A 19528-nucleotide genomic window follows, 5' to 3' on the forward strand; every position below is an offset into this window, starting at 1 on the left:
ATAGTCCTTATTTTGCCCCCAATGAAACTCAACTCACAGCTTTCATGTTGTGCATTTTTTTAAAGTTGATAACAGCTTTGTGGTTAAAAGCACTCCCCCAACACACACACTTATTGGCTGTGTGACCTTGGGCAAGTTGGTTAACCTCTCTGTGCCTCACGTTCCTTTATCGGACATTACAGAATTGCCTACCTCGTAGGGTTTTTATCAGGATCAAATGACTTAATGCAGGGATAGGGTTTTAGAACACTATCTGGCACACAGGAAGTACAATATGCGTTAGTTCTTCCTATTCCAAACAGTGCCTCACATCTCTACAATTTTATCAAGGCATTGTTATTTCCTGTCCTAAGGATAAGGAAACATCCCTGAGAGCACAGATAAGTAACTAGTCCCAAATTATCACCAGCAAGTAGCAAGATTGGAATGTAAGCTGAGATCCAGCTAACTCCACCCCTACGCTCTGCCCACTACACCCCACAGGCAGACACACACAGACACACACACACACACACACACAAATACTCTGACATCTTATGCAGATTTTTACAATTCTCTTAAATTATAATTCCACAATTTCCCATTTCAAATGCTACACTTGTTAAACCCCCAAATAAATGATCACCACAGCAGATACTGCAGTGAGAAGACAGGATAGAAGAAAGGCTGACGGCTCAGCTCCGCTGCTGGGCAGCCGAAGTTTGCATCTCCGCTTTGCCACTATTCAAGATGTGGCCTTGGAGGAATTGCTAATCTCGCTGAGACTGTTTCCTCGTATATAAAATGGGGGAAATACACATGAAATAATGTATGAAATCACTTAGCATCAGATATAAAACAATGCTCCACTAATCTACCCGAAGTTGTTATTATTATTATTCCTGGTTTTATTCCACATTATCCTCCTGTTTCAGTCACTCTTTGAAATAAATGTTAATGTATTTTCCGGATGTAGAAACCGAGACAGAGGGAGTTGCCCAGCTTTTCCTAGTCACACGGCAAGTCTATGTCAGAGCCAGGGCCAAGGATTGATTTCCTGGGTCCTTCATACAAGGAAGGACCCTGCAGACCTCCCTGAGGTTTGGGACTGGGTTCGGAGCTCAGTCCAGGACCCCAGAAATCACTCTGTGGCTCCATCTTTGCAGTGCCTGGCAGGACGCTCCCATCCTGATCCAAGAGCCAGCATCAAGGAGACAAGGCTTAGCAGCAAACATACAAAAACGCAAAGCAGCCCCAGCTGGTGTTAGTGGTCACACACATATAGTCCTTTCGGAAATGTATCAAATACCCCTGGGAGGCAGGTCAGACCGATATAAACCTTCCATCTTACACAGGAGGAAATTCGAATGTGAAAGGTTGACCGACTGGCCCAGGAAAACACAAGTGATTACCAAAGAAACAGGCCAGGTCCTCTAGCCCGCGTTCCAGGCTTGGTCCTCTAGCTCGCACTCCAGGCTCATGCTACTGGATCAGCGGCTTTGAACCCTGCTGTCCACTAGAACAACGTGGTGACCCTGTAAAAATACCTAGATGCCAGGGCCCCGCCCCAGCTCAGTAAGTCAGAGTCTGGGGGATGCTTTTGTGCAGCCATGGCTGAAAACTCCGCCTTAGACGATGATGCCTCACTTCCATCAGAACAGCGCCCCCAACACCCACCTGGGCACCTGAAACTCGCAAGACCTGGCTCTGTTCCACTTTGGCCTCAGCATAAAATAACACTTGCAAATCGGCTCAGCATTGGCACATAAAAAGATGGGGAAGATTTTTCTCTAATTCCTCTGACTTAAAAAAAAAATACCTATAAATATCCTTACCCTAAATAAAAAATTATCAGAAACAAGTTAAAGCTTGATTAGGGCTTTTATATATCAGAAACATTTTTTTCAAGTTATAAAAGCAACCCATGTTTAAAGCAGGCAACCTAAAAAACACACAAAGAAATAAAAGAATACACACACCACCTAAAATCCTAATATTTGGAGATATTTTCTGATAACAGTTTGTGTATTTCACTACCGAATGAAATCTTATTTAAGAAAAAAAGAAATCTTATTTTTATTTCCATGTGTATGTAGACTGTCCTTACAATTTTAATCTATTGTTTATGACACACGTGATGCTATTGTTATGTTTCTCTTAAGTAATGTTACATACATCCAGATCATTTCTCTATGTGATAAAATACTCTTAAAAATATGAATTACATGACTGTCTTTTGTCATGAGACTTTATTATCTTTAATTTAACTGGCTCACTTTTGTTAGACATTTAGATTGTCTCCTTTTCAATGCAAATAAAACAATGCTGCAATAGGCAGTCTTGTAAAATACCTAGTAAGCATTCTTGTATGGATATTTCTGATTATCTCCTGACCAGAAGCTGAGTTACTGAGTCAAAGAATATAAATGTTAGGAAGGCTATTGATTGGCTATTACCAAATCGCCCTTGGTGAAGATTGCACTGGTTTTGGTCTTGTCCACTAAGTAAAACTTACCAGTGCTGGCCTCTTATGAAGTAATTTATAAATAGTTGGATAACAGAATTGATTAGCCATCAAGGGCTAACTGTAGTTTTAAAAAAAGTAAGAAAGAAAGCCACTATCACCACCACCACCACAAAGAACTGTCTCGGTGACTAACACTCTTTCATCAGTTTGGTTTTTTTTTTTCCACATGCCATTGTCTGGCAGCCCCAGGTGGGGCTGGGGGATGAGGATGCTCAGCTTTGCTCAGACATTCAGGGACCCAAGATCCTTCCATCATTTGTCGCTGCCATTTTCAACCACAGAACAAAAGTTAGGATAGACACTTGAACACCGAAGGGTTTTATTAGCTAGACCAGAAAGCTCCATGCCTCACCCAGTCACACCTTTTTGGCCAGAATTTGATCACTAGTCCCCACCTAACCATGAGGGAAACAGTGATATGAGTTAAGCTGTGTGTCTGGGAGCAAAGGAAACAAGGTTAGGTGGACATGACCAATATAAACATAGCGATGGCTCTACCGCAAGGATGTTGCATGGGGCACTTGTGCCCCCTCCAAGCCCACCTTTGTTAGCCCTTATCTCTTCATTCCTGGTGTGAGTGATGGTCTTTCCTGCCCACTCTCAGAAACTCCTCTCCCCACACACATCTGTTCCTCCTGTGGGATCCCCGCTTCCTGGCACACAGCCCTCTTGCCATCTCTGAGTTTCATCTGAGAGCACTGAATGGTACGTACCACGTGCAGTGCTAGCTACTTCGATACAGTGATTTCCAAGAGAAAGGGGCCAGCCTGGTCCAGCAACCACCAAGTGATAAAGGGAGAGGTGCCAGCCTGGTCCCCCAGCCTGCTGGGAAAGGAGGGGGCGCTCCCACGCTTCCAGAGCTGCCCAGAAGACCACTCAGAGGGACTGAGGTTGTCTGAGGTAGAGAGGAGGTGGGAACCTCACTCCCAGCTGCCTGTGGGCTGAGCTGCGAACACTCTTAGATCCGCTCCAGACTGGTGCAGGAGCAGAGCCCAGGAGAGCTCTGGGGAGGTCTGACTTATGTCCCAGGAGTTTAGGGTACGTGAAAGCTGGGCCTGACTCTTGCCCAGCGAGTCTGAAGCCAAGAGGCTGATGGGGGCTGCCTCAGTGGTGGGGTGAGGGGAGGGGGCAGCAGGGGGAAGGGGTGCCCTACTACAACTTGGCAGATCACAGTTGTTTCCATTCTTATTCCTGTGAGTCAAATGGGCGTTCAGAAATGGTCAAGGTTAGAGTCAAGAGGGCTGCATGCCAGGAAGGGGGGACCTGGCAGGAGGAGCAGATGTAGGGGAAGAGAAATTACTGAGAAAGCAGGAGCCGAAGGGAAACGTGAAATGCCGACTAGTAAAAAAATCACTCACACCATGTGTGGAGGGGCAAGAGCCAACCACGTGGGACTGGAGCTGGCACATGTCCCAGCCATCCTGAAAGGGACTGCGTCACTTATCAGATCAATTCCTATGTAAAGATTATAACAGATCCTTTTTTATTGAGGGTGCGGGGGTTGAGGGTGGTAAGGGGAGGAGGAGAGGGCTGAAAATACATTTTACAAGGGCCCAGACCCATTTCTGTGGCCATGAGTGATCTCTGCAGAGCCTCTCCAAAAGTCAGCCAATGCACTCATGAAGGAGCCTGTACGTAGACACCACTGTGGCAGAGGACATTTGACATTCCTGGCAAAATGACAAACTCTAATGGCTCTTTTCTTCTTATCTGCCTTCCTCTGCCTCTGACCATGACTGGAGCTGGGAGGAGGTTGGGGGGTGAGACTGTGGAACGAAAGGAGTAAAGAACAAATCTTCTTCATCCTTTCTCCACCAGTGGCCACCAAGCCATGGGTCAAGGCTAAGTGGAGAAGAGGGGAGATCTTTTAACTGATAAGCCACTGGTATTTGATTTGGGGAGAACCCTTCCAGACTAGTTTAATATCTGCAAGTGACCGGAAGACTTTAGGATCTGCCAGAGACTTGGGCTAAGAGAGAGAGGGGGGCTGCCAGGGACAACACTGAAGGACAGGAAAAGAAGCGGAGCTGATTCCTGAGCGTATCGTGTCACCAGCCCAATGAGGAACCAGTTACTCTGGTGTGGGTGATGACCACAGGCATCCAGCTAACAGAAGACAGGGGAGGGAGGCCAGAAGATGCTCAAGATGTCTCATGAGGTCTGTCTTCTCATTCTATTTTTTTTTTTTTGGTAGGGGGAGGTATTAAGGTGTATTCATTGATTTATTCTTAGAAGAGGTACTGGGGATTGAACCCAGGACCTCATGCATGCTAAGCATGCCCTCTACCACTTGAGCTATACCCTCCCCCCTTGTCCTTTCATTCTTCCTCTGCCTCCTCACCACAACTTCTCCTGACTCCAAAGGAAACTAAAGGGGAGAAGTCTTCTCTCTATATCTTCCTGACAGTTATCAACAGAAACTATAGGGAATCAATTAGGCAATAGTGAGGGAGACTGGAAATATTTAGCAAAACCTCCATAACCAGACCCGGGTGTTTCATCAATGCCAAGGCTGAGTGGTCACCTGAACATTGGCCTTGGCCAACCCTGCCATACTTGGCAACTGACTACTCTCCTTCCTCCCATCTTTTCCTTGCATCTTGAAGAACATGATGCTTTTGTGAAAACAGCATCTGACACTACTTTGTTATGCTGTCCTGGTCACGAGGCAGTGTAATAGTCCTTATAGTAACTAACGGTCGTTGAGCATCTGCGCTGGGCAGATGCTTTACACACATTTCCTCATTGTATCAATTAAGATGCTTTCAGTTACAAGGAACAGGAAATACAGATCAAACTGATATCAGATGATTAGAACAAAAACAATAAAGGGAATGGGGTTCTTATAACTGAAAATGTCCAGAGCTATGACAGCTCCAGGTAAAGAGTGATCAAGGTCTTAGAGCCTTTTCTCTACAATTTTTCAGATCTGCCACCATATATATATATATATATATCAATTTCATGTTAGTAAATATGACTGCAGTGGCTCCCAGTTATATACTACAACTTCTAGAGAGAACGGGGAGTCTCTTCTGTTTGCTTTCTGCTGAAATACAGTTCTTCCCCAGAACCATTCAGAAAAGCTCCAGAGTCATTGGCCTGAACTGAGTCACTTTCTTGGCAGAAGGCCCAAGGCCAGAATGGCCTGCACTGCTGGGCTCGGGCCTGGATCCTGAACCAGTCACTGTGGCAGGAGGGTTTACGTGAACCTATTTGGCCGAAGCCAATCAGAGCCCATGCCTCGAAGTGGGATTGATGTTGATCCCTCCCACTCACAAGCAAGGTTTGTACAAGACATACAAGAATTAGTCACAATATCCCATTCTCATGAGGTATTAGGATAATCCAGCATCCTCGTCATGATGCAGTTCAGGAAGCTGAGAGGCGAAATAACTTTCCCAGCATCATCCAGAGATACAGCGCTCAGCATCCGAAGTCTGTCTGGATCTAGGGCCCATGCTCTTTCTGCTGTACCTGGTCACCGGCTCATTCACCCAATATTTATGGAACATGTGCTTCATGTTAGATTTCTCTGTGTGCTACTGTGTATTCAACGTGACTTCTCTGAGCACTGGTCAAAGAACTGCTCCTCCCCTCCCAGTGGCTGCTGTCTTGTGCTTACAGAACATCATGATTGGGACCTATGAGATTTTCTAAGCAAGAAAGGCAATTTTTGTTTCTTTGGTTCGGATTTTTTTTTTTAATCAGGGGAGAAAAAAATCCCCATCTGTTGTCTGTGTATGGGGAAAGAGGTATTTATTCCTTACTTCGGAAAGTCAGGGAACTATATCCAATGCTGAAGAAAATCAATTTGTCCCCTCCTCCCAGCAACTAAAAGTAAGGCAGCTCCCCTTAGCTGCACACAGATTAGGTAAAGAAGGAAATGTGCTTTGTGGTTATCACTGTCAAGCCTGATGAAATAGAAGTCCAGAACTCTGGGAGAAGCCAACTATGTTACAGGACCTAAAGTGGCTGATGTGATTGTCAGAGAGGCCCCTTGACCCTCCCAGAAGCATATGCACACACACGCACACACAAAGAGCTTGCGAACCAGGGCCTGATGCAGTATCTAAGTTAGGTTGGTATTTAAAGCCCAGATGGCTTCTCAGCAGAAGTTTTTCTTTGAACTTTCTTGAATCGTCCTCTTCCATTTCAGAGAGCTCCACCATGAGTGTTCTAGAACATTCATTAGATCCGGTTGTAAAAGAGGAAACTAGAATGCCTGTTCGGCTTTTGAGGTGCACAACGTGATGGAGTAGGAAGTCTCTTCTGGTGGAGACTGGCAAAGGGATTCTGCCTCCCTTCAAATTTTCTCTCTGCTTTTCAGAAATGAACCGGCATCACTATGCCCTGTACGTGCACAACTGCCGCCTCGTCTTTCTCTTGCGCAAGGATTTCGACCAGGCTGACACCTTCCGCCCCGCAGAATTCCACTGGAAGCTGGACCAGGTAGGAACCCTACCGCGCGCCTGCCGCCGCTCACCTCCGTGCAGTGATGGGGGTGTGGTCCAGCGGTCATGGCAGTGGGTGGGCACCTCAAGGTTCTGGTCACTTGCTGATTTAGGGGAAAATCAGCTCAGGGAGACACACAGCATCTTAAAGTCAGGATGGACACTGCCTCCTTAAAGCCCAGTAGGAGGTGGGGAGGGCCATGCTTCCCCCCTGGGACCCTGCCCCCATCAGTGGACATGCCAGCCTGCATGCATTTGGTCGACTTGCTCCGCGTGGAGCTCCTGGGAAACGACCCTCTTGATCCCCTGCCCCAGTTTATGATCTTTATGTCATAAATGCTCCGTGTCTTCTCTCTGAGGCCCGACTATCTCCTTTGGGTGACAGTGCAGCCTCTCTTTTGGTGACACAGATTGAGAACAGGGGCCCGAGGACTTTGAAGTCAACAGTGACCCAGTGCCCTGTGAGCAGTGCCTGCTCTTTTCTGAAGTGGGAAAACCTATGACTCACTCCAGAGCATCATGGCTTGTGATCACAAGGGCCACTGTGTCGCACTTGTCAATGACAGATGAAGTGTCTAGTCTGAATCAAAAGCTTTGAAGTGTCTGTTTCGAGAGCTGTGCTGCGCTGAGATTGTGGGGAGGTGGCACTTCTCTGGGTGGCTGTGCCACTGAAGAAGCGTCAGTGCAGCAAGCGTAGGGCTGGCCCCTGCTTAGATTTGAGGAGGGCTGCGCCAGTTTTGTTCAGTGGTTTTACGTTTTCTAAAGGGAGAGCAGCAGCAGGCAGAGAAGACAGCTGGAGAACGGGTGCTGCTTAATGAAGCAGATGAAGCGATGCTCATTCTACTGCTTGGGGCCCCAGCATCTCTTTTTGTTTTCTTTCTACCCAATCCATATTCTAGGACCCTCAGTCTTCTTTTCTCCCTCCAAGAGCCCCTGTGTGTGCTACCTGCCTCACCTCATTTAGAGCTGAATATTTCACAATCTTTTCCCTTCTCTCTCCCCATTACGTGTGTCTACCCCACCTTCCCCCTTTACCACTTAAGCCCCCAGGCCCCCAGTAGGGTTGATCTCAGCATGTGTTACTGGGAAGCTTGCCAGAACGAACTCATTTCCGCTGAGTTGAGAATGATTGCTACCCTCTTTCCTCCATGCAGAAGAACAGACATGCTCTTTAAAAGAGAGATTCATTAACCTCAGGGAATGTCTCAATGGTGGAACATCAGGCAATGTGACAAGGTCAAGGAAGCCAGGCTGATGGGAAAGGTGTTTGAGGAAGCCTAGGGGCAACTGCCTAGTCCGTTCCCAGTAAATCCGACCCTCATGGACCCTGGGGTTTGGGAAACGTGGCATCCGGATTAATATATGTTCCTCTGAATTAGGAATTCTGGGTCTTGCAGAAATTATGTTATCTTGACATTGTTTCTTTGATTTCCCGGCAATCTTTCAGCTACCTTTTAAAGTGCCATATGGCTTAGATGGGATGTTTTAAAATGTGTAATATGAATTGAAGTGAATTAAAATAAATTCCAGAGTGTGTGGGTTTTTAATAAAAACATTGCCACACTGGTTGAGATCATTATAGATGCCCTGCGGCATTTTCTAAGATGGGATTGAGAAGCACTGATGCAGGCAAATGAAGTCACAGGGTTTGGAATGTAAAAGAGGGGAAGAAGGAATTCTGGTTCTGCAGATAAAGATACAGTGAATCTATGGCTTCTGAAATCTGTTCCCAATGTGGTGAATTTGAGGAGGGACTGAGAGTCACTGAGTGCCTTTCAAACTGCTCTGGTCTCATTTACTACCATTCCTGGGTGCCTGCTCTGTGCCAGGCAGGCTGTGCGAGTGGGCTCACCCTCCCCTCAGCCCGAGTCCTGCCCGGTGGATGATATGAAGCAGGAGACCACGGCCCAGTAACTTACCCAAGATCACGCAGCAAATCATGCCTAGGACCTGCCTTTTCCATTATGCTATGCCGCATCTTTGGTGAGCGTGCTAATGAAAATTTGAAATGGTTTCATCTTTAAATTACAAAATTTTAACTTAGAGATCAGAATTATGCAACAAGCAAAATGTTTATGGCCTTGATAAATGAAACTTTATGAAATTGTCACATCTTCACTTTGTTTAAGCCCTGTCTTCCTTGTCTTAGCTTGGTTTGCCATAACCAACAGCCTGGGAGGCTTAAAGAAGAGACATTTATTTCTCACAGTTCTAGAGGCTGGGAAGTCCAAGATCAGGGTGCTGGCCAATTCCAGCCCCCAGTGAGGGCCCTGTTCCTGGCTGTAGACATCGGCCTTCTCACTGTGTCCTCACGTGATGGAGAGAGCGAGCTTGGGTACTTTTTTCTCTTCTTATAAGGCACAAGCCCTATTGGGTTAGGGCCCCACACTTAGGACCTCATTTAACCTTCATTACCTCCTAGCAGCCCTGTCTCCAAACAGAGCCTTGTTGGGGTTAGGGCTTCAACATGAGCATTTTGTGGGGACATAATTCAGTCTATAGCATTCCTCTACTAAAGGAATTAAATTTTAAAAATTGTAAAAGCTGCCTGTTGATGACCAGAAGCGCCAGCTCACTTGGACAGTTGCCCTCCTTCTGGAAGGAGCCACAGTGGCTAGGATGTAGGAAACCTCCACCACATTCATGCTAGCAATCCAGTGGTATATATAGGGCAGCCCAGATTCCTCTGTCCCCTATTCAGCATCCTGTGTAGACAGAAACTTAACCAGAAGTTTCTCGGGTATAAATCACTTAATCCCCAAGCTGGGAATACCTGATAAAGCCTCCTCCTTCAGGAAGCCATCCTGGGTCACTCCCTGAGTCGTCTGCCACTCCCCTGTGCTCCCCAGACTCCACGCAGAGTCCACCCCAATACTTACTGTACCCTGGTTACCCATTTGTCCTGCCTTCCTGCTCACTTTGTCCTGAGGTCCTGGAGGGCAGGACTGGGTCCTACTTTCTCCAACTCCTCAATGCACAAGACAGTCCTGGGCACACAATTGGTACCCGGTAAATGTTTGCATGACAATGAACGGGTGCTGAGATCGAAAGAAAGGAGAGATGAAGTGAGCAAGGGAAAAAAGGAAGAAGAGAAGAAAAATCAGAGATCTTTTAAGATCTTTTAAGACCTCCTGGTGATTAATTGATCTAGCATGTTCATGGATTGGAAGACACAGCTGACGTGACAGCCTTAGCGGACCAGCAAGAGGACAGGCGCCCTGAGCTCTCACAAGGGAAAAAAGGCGTCTCTGAAAAATCACCAGGAGCAAAGAGAGCGGAATTGAGATCCAGCCTGCTGACCAGTGCCTTTTCTGAGCCGGAATCTGTAACTTCTCACCAAGGCAAGAGAAGAAAGACACAAACGACCCTGCCCCAGGGTCCCCAGGGTCCCCAGGAGCCCCAGGAGCCCATGGCCCCCTAGTTTGGGGGCCCTGGGAGCATTCTCCTGCGAGAGTCTCAAACTCTAATAATTACGGACGGGAGAAGCAGCCGAAGTGAGTGCAGCTGCCTGGCTGGGTGAGGCGGATTCTCCTTCAGACTCAGCACCACGCCGCCCCAGGCCACCCTGAATACAGACCTGATGCTGCACTTCCAAGTGTTCAGAAGTGGGAAATCGGGTTTTTATAGGAGATCTTCCACTTTTTAAGATTTTTCTCATTTGAAAACATACATCATCAGACCAAACAAGTATTCTGTTCTTTATTCTCTGGTCGCTGATAAAAAACAAAAACAAAACAAAACAAAACAAAACAAAGAAAACCCCACTATCATGGGGACACAGGGAAGCCACACCATAACAAGACCATGTGGGAAGTGTGGCTCTTCTTCAGTGAGGCCCTCTTGTCCTTTCTAAGCCCTTCCTGTCCCAGCCCCCTGCTCCCCACCCCATGAAGGATGCTGGATGCCCAGTGGCAAGGGAGCAGGGGGCAGGTCTGGTCCGCGGTGGCCCCTCACCACACCCAGAGGGAAGGACGGGCACGAGTCGGGCAGGGCCCCTTCCCCGGGTGGTCTTCTTCCCCCCACAGAAAGGAGAGAGGAAGTCACAGGCCCACGTTCCCCCAGAAACAAATGGCAGAGCCAAGATTTGAGCCAAATACTCACATTTGTCAGGCCAACGCTTTTGCCCATTAAGTCCCTTCTACTTGCATAGAATTCTCAAGCTCCTGGAAGAGGCTAAATCCTTTATTCTTGGTGAGGAAAGAGTGTTAGAATGACAGAAATCAGCTTACCTGCATCTGCTCTTTCAGCCACACTGGAAGTCAGATGGGTTCTTTCAATCATTATTATAGCCAAGTGCCAAGGAGTTAATTGGAGAATGGTCATTCCAGTCCAGACCAGTCCTCTTAATGAGCAAAATAATTAGGCATTGTCAGCACTCTAATTCCGCAGTTAAAGACTAACTCTTGGATGTGTTGGCCGTGTTTCTCCTAACACAGTGATGCCACCCCGCTCACCGTGCTGCCCTGTACACTGGCCTTCAGCAAGACCTGCCTTCCTTTAGGAACATGTGTCCCAAATAGAGGGGTGGCAGAATCTCAGGAACCTCTTTTGCCTCTCTCCTTTACTCAGAATCCCAAATGACTTTTTCTAAGATGCCAACTTGCAGAGTTTTTCTGAATGGAAAATGGACGTGGGGAGAGTCAGAAATACAGTGACTCTCACTTCTGCATTTCTCTGTAATATGTAAGGGCCCCTGACAAGCCCCTACTTCTCTCAGAGTCCCTCTCCCTGCCTCTTCCTTGTCCAAGAGCTTCTAGACATTTGTAGAGAGGTGGTTTCTGTGGCTTCATGGTGTTGGCAGAGCAGGGTCTTCTGTCCAACCTAGGACACCCTCAGTCCTCTCAGGTCGGGGCTAGGCAGTGATTGGATTTCCTGCTCTCTGGAAATGTGACTGCTGCCATGGTTGGCCCCTTGGTTCTGTTGTCTTTAGAGAATGCACCAGCATGCCAAAACCCACCACTTCACCCATTGCCTGAGCCGTGTTCCCGCCACCTCAAAGCTCCATCCCTGACAGCCTTTCATCCTGTCCCATCTCTGCTGACTGGTGACCTCCACACCCCAACACCTCACCTGGGTTCCTCAGGGTCCCCAGCCAGCCATCTGTGGTAGACAGACCAATGAACTCCAAAGATGTCCACCTCTGAATCCCTGAAATCTGTGACTATGTCACCTTACATGGCAAAGGGTCTTGACAGATGTGATTAAATTAAAGATCCTAATCTGGGGAGATTACCCTGGGTTATTCAGGTGGATCCAGTGTAACTACAAGGGTCCTTATCAGAGGGAGGCAGGAGGGTTAGGGTCAGAGAAGATGTGACAGGAAGCAGAGGTCAGAGTGACATGGGGCCTCCAGTCAAAGAATGGCAGCCTGGGGGCCTCTATGAGCTGGAAACAAAGAGGAAGAAACAGCTTGCCCATTCCAGTCTTCATAAGGAAGGCAGCCCGGCCGACACGTTGACTGCAGCCCAGCGAGACTCATTTCAGATTTTTGACCTCCAAACCTGTAAGATAAGAAATCTGTGTTGTTTCATGCCACAGAGTTGGAGATTATTTCTTACAGCAGCAATAGGAAATACAGACATCATTCATGAGCCTTGGGGAGGCCTGGAGCTGCCTCAGGCTGCCTCAGGCTGCCTCCTCCCTACATGGTACTGAGGTGACCCTGGGCCCAGCTTTCCAGAATGGATCAGAGACTCTTTTGTACCCCAGCATGGGGTACCTCTGCTTCAACCTCTACACAGCCCCTTCCCGAGGAGATGTGGCCCTAGGAGGGAGGGAGCAAGAGGCACTGCCTTCTGACACCCCCCATCACTGCCTGCTCTGCTTTTCACCAAGACTTCTTCCTCACAAGCCTCTGGTCTAGGATCCCAGGGGGCAGATTTAGCCTTTCCCTCCTCCCTAAGCCATATTCTTTTTCCAGCCTAAGGTGGTGCGAGCCCCATCACCAGCCATGATAAGTGGAAAAGATCGCTCTCTGCCTTTAGGGAAGAAACACTGAGTCCTTTATGCTTGGTTCTGAAAATGCTAAAACCAACTTAGAAAATCCTCTTTCTCTTGACAGAGCCTCACCTGGAAGCTTAAAAATTGACCAAGTGGATATGTGAATGAGATTCTCTAGATAATACCTGTCCTTCCCCTGAAGCACAGAAGCTGCTTCACTGGAAGGTCTCCCCTCGAGTTCACACCTCGCTGGGCTCTCAGATTTCTGCCCCAGGGCTTGCTTCTGGGCAAGAGGAGTCTGCTGGCTCCAGGGAGCACAGTCCAGGACCAGCAGCCTTACTGCCCTGGGAGCGCCCCTCACCCAGAGGGCACGGGAGCAGCCAGGTGGGCATGGAGGTGGGGAGCATTTCTGGGCAGCCCCCTCTTGTACTCCTCTCAGGAGTCCTGGGGGAAGCCAGCCCCCTCCACACCCCCTCCCCGCCCCACATGTCCCTGCTGCAGCCATGATGTTGACAACCTCCCCTTGTACTGATTTGTTCTCCTTCCCTGACTCTCACTCCCACTTCCTCTTTCCTCCTCCCCGGAACCAGCACACAATGAACTCTCTGTTCTGGTTTGCCCCAAGAGCGCAGGCAGAGTTTTTGATCTATAGTGTGCAGTTAGCAAACAGCCACTGCTACTATTATTGAGAAGAAAGGGCCTCCTGTAGAGTTCCAGGGGCAGGACCAGGACTAAAAGGGGGAAATTGCCAAGAGACAAAAGTGCAGAGAGTAAAGGGAAGAAAGAGAGGTTTGGCGAGGTACAGATGAGTGCTGCTGGCTGTGAGTGTGGCTGATCACATACCTAACCAGCAGTAAGACCCCACGACGGTGTCGTGTTAGTTTCATGTGTGACGCACTGCGATTCGGTTATACATATGCATATATCCTTTTCCATATTCTTTTTCATTATAGGTTATGACAAGTCATTGAATATAGAAACTAACACAACACTGTAAATTAATTCTACTTCAATAAAAAAATATATCCCATGACAAATAGATAATTCCATTTGTGTCATACTGGGGACATAGTTTCCACAAACCCACTGAGGGTTTCCCGAGCCTTGCTTATCAATACGTCCCGAGCCATTTGCTTGAAGAGCTGGCTTCTCAAGGCTCTGTTGGACTTCCATTATTACTCAAAGGATCTTCCTTACTTTTTCTTCTGAAAAGCCTGTGCTAAGGGAGAATCCAGACTCCTGGTGAACAGAGAGCTGCAGGAATATCATTCTCTGTTGCAATTTCACTGGCTTCTCCCGCTCTCTCATTCTGACTTGAAAGAGAAGGCTCTGCCACCGGTAGATTTAAACAAATCAAAGATGCTGATTGTTCTAACCTTTCTCCCTGTGCTGGCAGCCCTGGCTCCTCTCTGGTTTCTTTTTCCCAAATGAGCATCTGCTAAGTAATTCCTTTTGCTCCCGTGAAATCATTATTTGTGTTTTAGCCTGTACATCTGCCCAGAGGCAACACATGCACTTTTTTTTTCCAGTAGGCATCCTGTAATACATATTTAAAACCAGTGTCTCTCATTTTACTGTTAAAAAGAAGAAAACAATGTCAACACAATTACAAATTCTTAGTGAATCGAATCACTGTTTCACTAATAAGATGCTCACGCCTTGAGGTGGTCCCAATGGAAGCAGCTTTAACTCGGTCATCACATTGGCTGCGCCTTGCTCCTGTCTTTCTAGACGGCTTTGGGGATTTGAGTGCCAAAGGGAGGGGAAGGAGACTCCTCCTTGGCATCAAACCCAAGTGTCTGCATTTGTTACATGAAATATATTTTTCTCTCTGTCACTTTCACAGTGTAGAAAGACAAGAAATTGGCAAAATTGAAGCCTAATATAAAATCACACATTCTAATGCTAACCCCCTCATTTAGGAGACGTGAGGCAGAGACACTGATCACTGTGAATTCCCTGTATAGTGAGGAGAATTGAACTGAACATCATTTCCATTCTTACTTTGTGCCAGACACTTTCTTTTAATCCTAACAAAAGTCTTGCAGTTCAGGCATAACAACCAGGTTAAGGATGACAAATAGGAGGCAGATTGGGGTGCTTACTACATCTCATCTAGTAAATGGAAGGACCTTGAATATGACCTCAAAACACATACACACCTAGAGAGTGAAAAGTGCTGTTGTTGACTTGGGAGAATTTACAACCTTAGTGAATACACAAGGTGACAAGAGTGGATCAATATCCTTGCTGATACCCGAATGTTTAGAACAGGACGTGGATGTCCAGCGAGAAACAGATTCCAAGCTCAGCTTATCAAGAGTCATGTTTTAGCATCTTTTGAAGTAAGCATCAGCCTGTTCCTGAGCTGCAGTGGCGAGAGGGCTGTTCATCCCCTAAAATAAGAGAAGTCAGTGGAGCTGATTTCCTGGGGAAGACCACTTCGCTGAGGATGTCTTGCAAAGCAGTAACCCTAGAGGCCCTGGGCAGTGAGATTAATTTGCCTTATCTTCCCACCTTCCTCCCATTCTCCTATGAGTCATCTGTTTCCATCCTTAATGTGTAAACATGCAAATATTGCTGCACTTTCTGTTCATTAGTTTAGCTAAAGAAAGTGCCCTTTAATTACGCTTTTAAGTAATGAACCTCCTCCATCACCTTGACAATTAATGCATATTTAGAAGGAAGCAAGACCTCATCATGAGACAGCAACTGCATCCCTTGGTTCTTAGAAGATGGTAGCTTTCTTGAAACAATGGAAATTGGAATCAAAAGACAGATAAGCCTTGTGATTGCATTAGCTTCTTGTAGCCTTAGGTGCAAGAAAAGCAAACAGTCAATAACATTATATGTGAGGAAAAGAAGGAAAACTACTATTTTTTAGAGGCTATTGTGTGCCAATCCCTAAATTCATTGATTTGCATACATTAAGTCTAAATTGCGCAGTTACTTTTGAAGTTATTTCTTCACTCCATTTTATAGATACTGAAATTGAGGCTCTGACAGATTAAGTAATTTGCCTAAGGTGTTGGATCAAGTCCACCATTCTCCAGAGCTTTATGTTCTTTTCCATTATGTGTTTATCTTGTTGAGAAGTATTTACATAGCTTGGCAGAATGCGGTATCTGCCAAGTTTTCACCATATTTCTCCATCCGTTGATCTCAGCAGACACTCATAGGGATAATTTCTTCCATACAATTCCGAGGCACAGGCTGATTCGACAACACTTTGTATGCCCCTATCTGGCTTTTAAGAATAAAACAGAATGTGTCATGAGCAGTCAAATTATTTCCACTATCTGACTGGCCAATTACCTGTTCATCTTTCAAGACCATCTTTCAAGACTCAAGGCTCACATCCTTGAAAAAGACTTTCCTGTTATTCCTTCTCCCATAGAGAATTGACCTTAACTCCATGTGGGCTCCAGAATTTTATCACGTCATTTTTCACACTTTATTACACTTATTTGTTTGTTGGTTCATTTTTTTCCACTACACTGGGATATCATGTCTTATTCTCTTATTCATCTCTTTAATCTTTAACACAGTGTCTAACACAAATATGTATCCAATAAGTTCTTCTTAAATTTTAAAAATGAGTCCTTACCCGAATGTCATATTCAGATCATCTTCACTGTGATTCCCAAACACTGGTCCATAGACCTACAAGTAGCATCTGGCTATGTAAGTATCATCTGGGGAACATTGGAAAAAAGCTTCCAAAATAAAACAAAACAAATCCAAGATGTTCTTTAATAGGTGAATGGATAAATAATCTATTGTGTATCCATACTTGGAATGCTGTTCAGCAATGCAAAGGAATAACCTATTGATTCACACAACATGGATGAATTTCAAGAACATTAGGCTAAAAATTAGACGATGAAGACTATATATTCCATGACTTCATTTACATGAACTGTCCACAAAAGGCAATTTTGAGACAGAAAACAAATCAGTAGTTTCCTAGGGCTCAGGTCAGAGTAGGAGTCAACTGTAAATGAGCACAGCCATACTGGGGTGATGGAAATGTTCTAAAACCAGATTGTGATATTGTTCCACAAGTCTATAAATTTATTAAAAAATTATTGATTTGTACACTTATAATGAGTGACTTTTATGGCATATAAAATAAACTTCACAGATAAAGCTATTCAATAAAGATATTAAAAATAAGAATTAAAAAAAAAGGTAAAGAAAAATGTAAAAAAAATGGAAGGGAAGAAAGAAAGAAAGAAGGAACAAAGAAAGCAAGCCATAGTTCTTTGAGTCTCAGGTGTTATAGGATGAAGTTCATCAATGCTGGAGTTCCTGGAAGTTTCATACCAGAAAGAGGGGGATATACAGGGAAAGATCTCAAACTCTAACTATAAACTTCCCTGAAATCCTTGGCTGACCACTAAACTGTGTATACGTGGAGGAGAATTTGGAAAACCAGTGAAAAGCAATAGCAAGAAAGGTGAAAAAATGAATCAGAGATTTTTAACTACTGCCTTCTGCAAATGAAACAAAGTTTGGAATTCCTCCAAGTTAGAAGGACTAAGTAAAGACCTAGAGTTTTCCAATGAAATATCAGAAGAGACACATATTAAAAATAAAGATTATATGTCAGGATTAAGGGACTTGTCCATGATTAAGGGTAAACCCAAACAGAAATACCCTTATGTAGTATAAAACCAAACTTTACAGGTACAAGGTAATTTAATTATCTTGAAGTTAAATAGTAATGGTACCTTGGTAATTAATCCAGTAATTTAATAAAAATCAAAAATCTCAGAGTAAGAACAGAATCCAGAGTTCCTTCTATGTACATGTACAATCTACAGTTCTCAGTATGAAATATAAATTATTAGACATGCGAGGAAACAGGAAAATGTGGCCTAAGGTCCAGAGTAAAATCATTCAAGAGAAACAGACTCTGAGATGACAGAGATAATGGAATTTGCAGAAAGTAATTTTAAAGCAGCTATTTTAAGTGTTTTAAAGCTTTAAGGTAAATATTGTCACAGTGAGTGAACAGATAGGGACTACTAGCAAAGAAATGTAAAATCTAACATGGAAAGTGAAAGGGTGGATTTAGCAGCAGGTTGGAGATAGAAGAAGAGAGAGTCAATGAAGAGGAAGAGAGATCAAAAGCAATTGTACAATGTGAAAAACGAAGAGGAGAGGAGAAAAATTTCTAAAAATCAGGACCAGAGAGGGAGGAGGGAGAGAGGAGGAGAAAGATCTCAAAAGGACCAAAGGACAAGAGTAAGTGAATGGACCATAAAAGAATTAATTTAAAAAAAAGTTCAAAAAATTTTCAAAATGTGGTGCAGAACATTATTTTAAAGTTTGATTAAGATAAGAAAGCTCCAAACTGGATAAATACAAAGAAAATCACACCTAATCACATTGTCCTCTACCTACTGAAAGTGAAAAACAAAGAGAAAAATTTGACAGCATACACAGAAAAAGAACAGGAAAATTTCATACGAGAGAACAACAGTGTGGATTGCAGCGATATTTTACTGGTAATGAAGGAGCCCCAAAGACAATGGGATGACAAAGCAGGTTTTCAGGATAGAAAGGAAATGACACTAGATGGAAAAATATCTATGGGAAGGAAAAAAGAGAACCAGAAATGGCAGATATGGCGGTAAATAGAAAAGACCACCTTTCCTTCCTTCTTAATTTCTTTAAAGGAGCATGGCTTTTACTGCAACAATGACAGCAGTGTGTTGTGGGCTTATTATGCACGTGGATGTAAAATACATAAACACAGTGGAACAAATGGTGAGGGTGGTGAATGGACTTATACTGTTGCATGGTTCTCAAAAGTGTTGTAATGTTAGCTCTAAGTGTACTTTGATAAGCTAAAGCTGCATATGAAGGAAGGCCTACTTTAAAGTGGATACCATGAGATTAAAGGGATGCTCACAAAAAAATACAAGCTTGGGATGTTATGGATTTCTTGAAGCAGACAAACAAACGGACAAAGGCGGTGACAATGGAAAAGAATAGTTGAAGGTGCATGGGTCACAACAGGAATGGAGAAATTGAACTTGGGATTTTTAGACCGTGCTTAAGGAGGGTGCTCAAGAGGTAGTATGAATGATGAAGGGAGGCCCAATCTGATCTCCCAACCCTGAATTAGAATTGAGCACAATATTTAAAAATATATGTTGTTTGCTTGCCATGATACATGGTTGTAGAGGGCCTAGAGAGAAAGTTCTGAGGTTTTCAGAAAGTACAGAAGAAAACCAACGGGAGTAATTTTAAGGGATTTAGAAAATGACCTAGGAGTGTGGGGATACAGAGCAAGGTGGACTTGGCTGCTCTCACGGCTACAAGGACGGGTGTCAGCCTTGTCTCTGTGTGTATCAGTCATAGGTTTTTCTCCTGTATTTTGATGCTTTGAGGTTCTGGGGCCTTGTGGACTCAGGGAGGAATTGCCTCTCCCAAAGTTAGTTCATTCCTAGAGCTAGTAAATGACTTGCCTGCCAGCACAGCTTTGCTATGAAAGCCAACCAGTCCTGAGTCCATACCCCAACCTGTGTCCCTTGATTGGACTCCTGCAGATCAGGACACTATCCACCTGCTCTAAAAAGTATTCCAGGGCCGATACTGGACAACTAGGAACCACCAT

The 19528-nt window shown here is 45.1% G+C and overlaps 1 protein-coding gene across 4 annotated transcripts in view; it reads left to right on the forward strand.

Annotated features, from left to right (window-relative positions):
* The window catches only part of CLSTN2 (calsyntenin 2), a 593109-nt gene that overhangs the window by 504396 nt on the left and 69185 nt on the right, over positions 1-19528 (forward strand). For all 4 annotated transcript variants that reach the window (XR_012071294.1, XM_031677155.2, XM_072958352.1 and 1 more), the window contains exon 8: positions 6837-6958. Coding sequence is in view for 3 of the 4 variants with exons in the window: in XM_031677155.2 (XP_031533015.2) it covers positions 6837-6958 (122 nt within the window). In the remaining variant the exon portion in view is untranslated. The remainder of the gene's footprint in view (positions 1-6836; positions 6959-19528) is intronic.

Source organism: Vicugna pacos, chromosome 1 (assembly GCF_048564905.1).
Source record: "Vicugna pacos chromosome 1, VicPac4, whole genome shotgun sequence".
NCBI lineage: Eukaryota > Metazoa > Chordata > Mammalia > Artiodactyla > Camelidae > Vicugna > Vicugna pacos.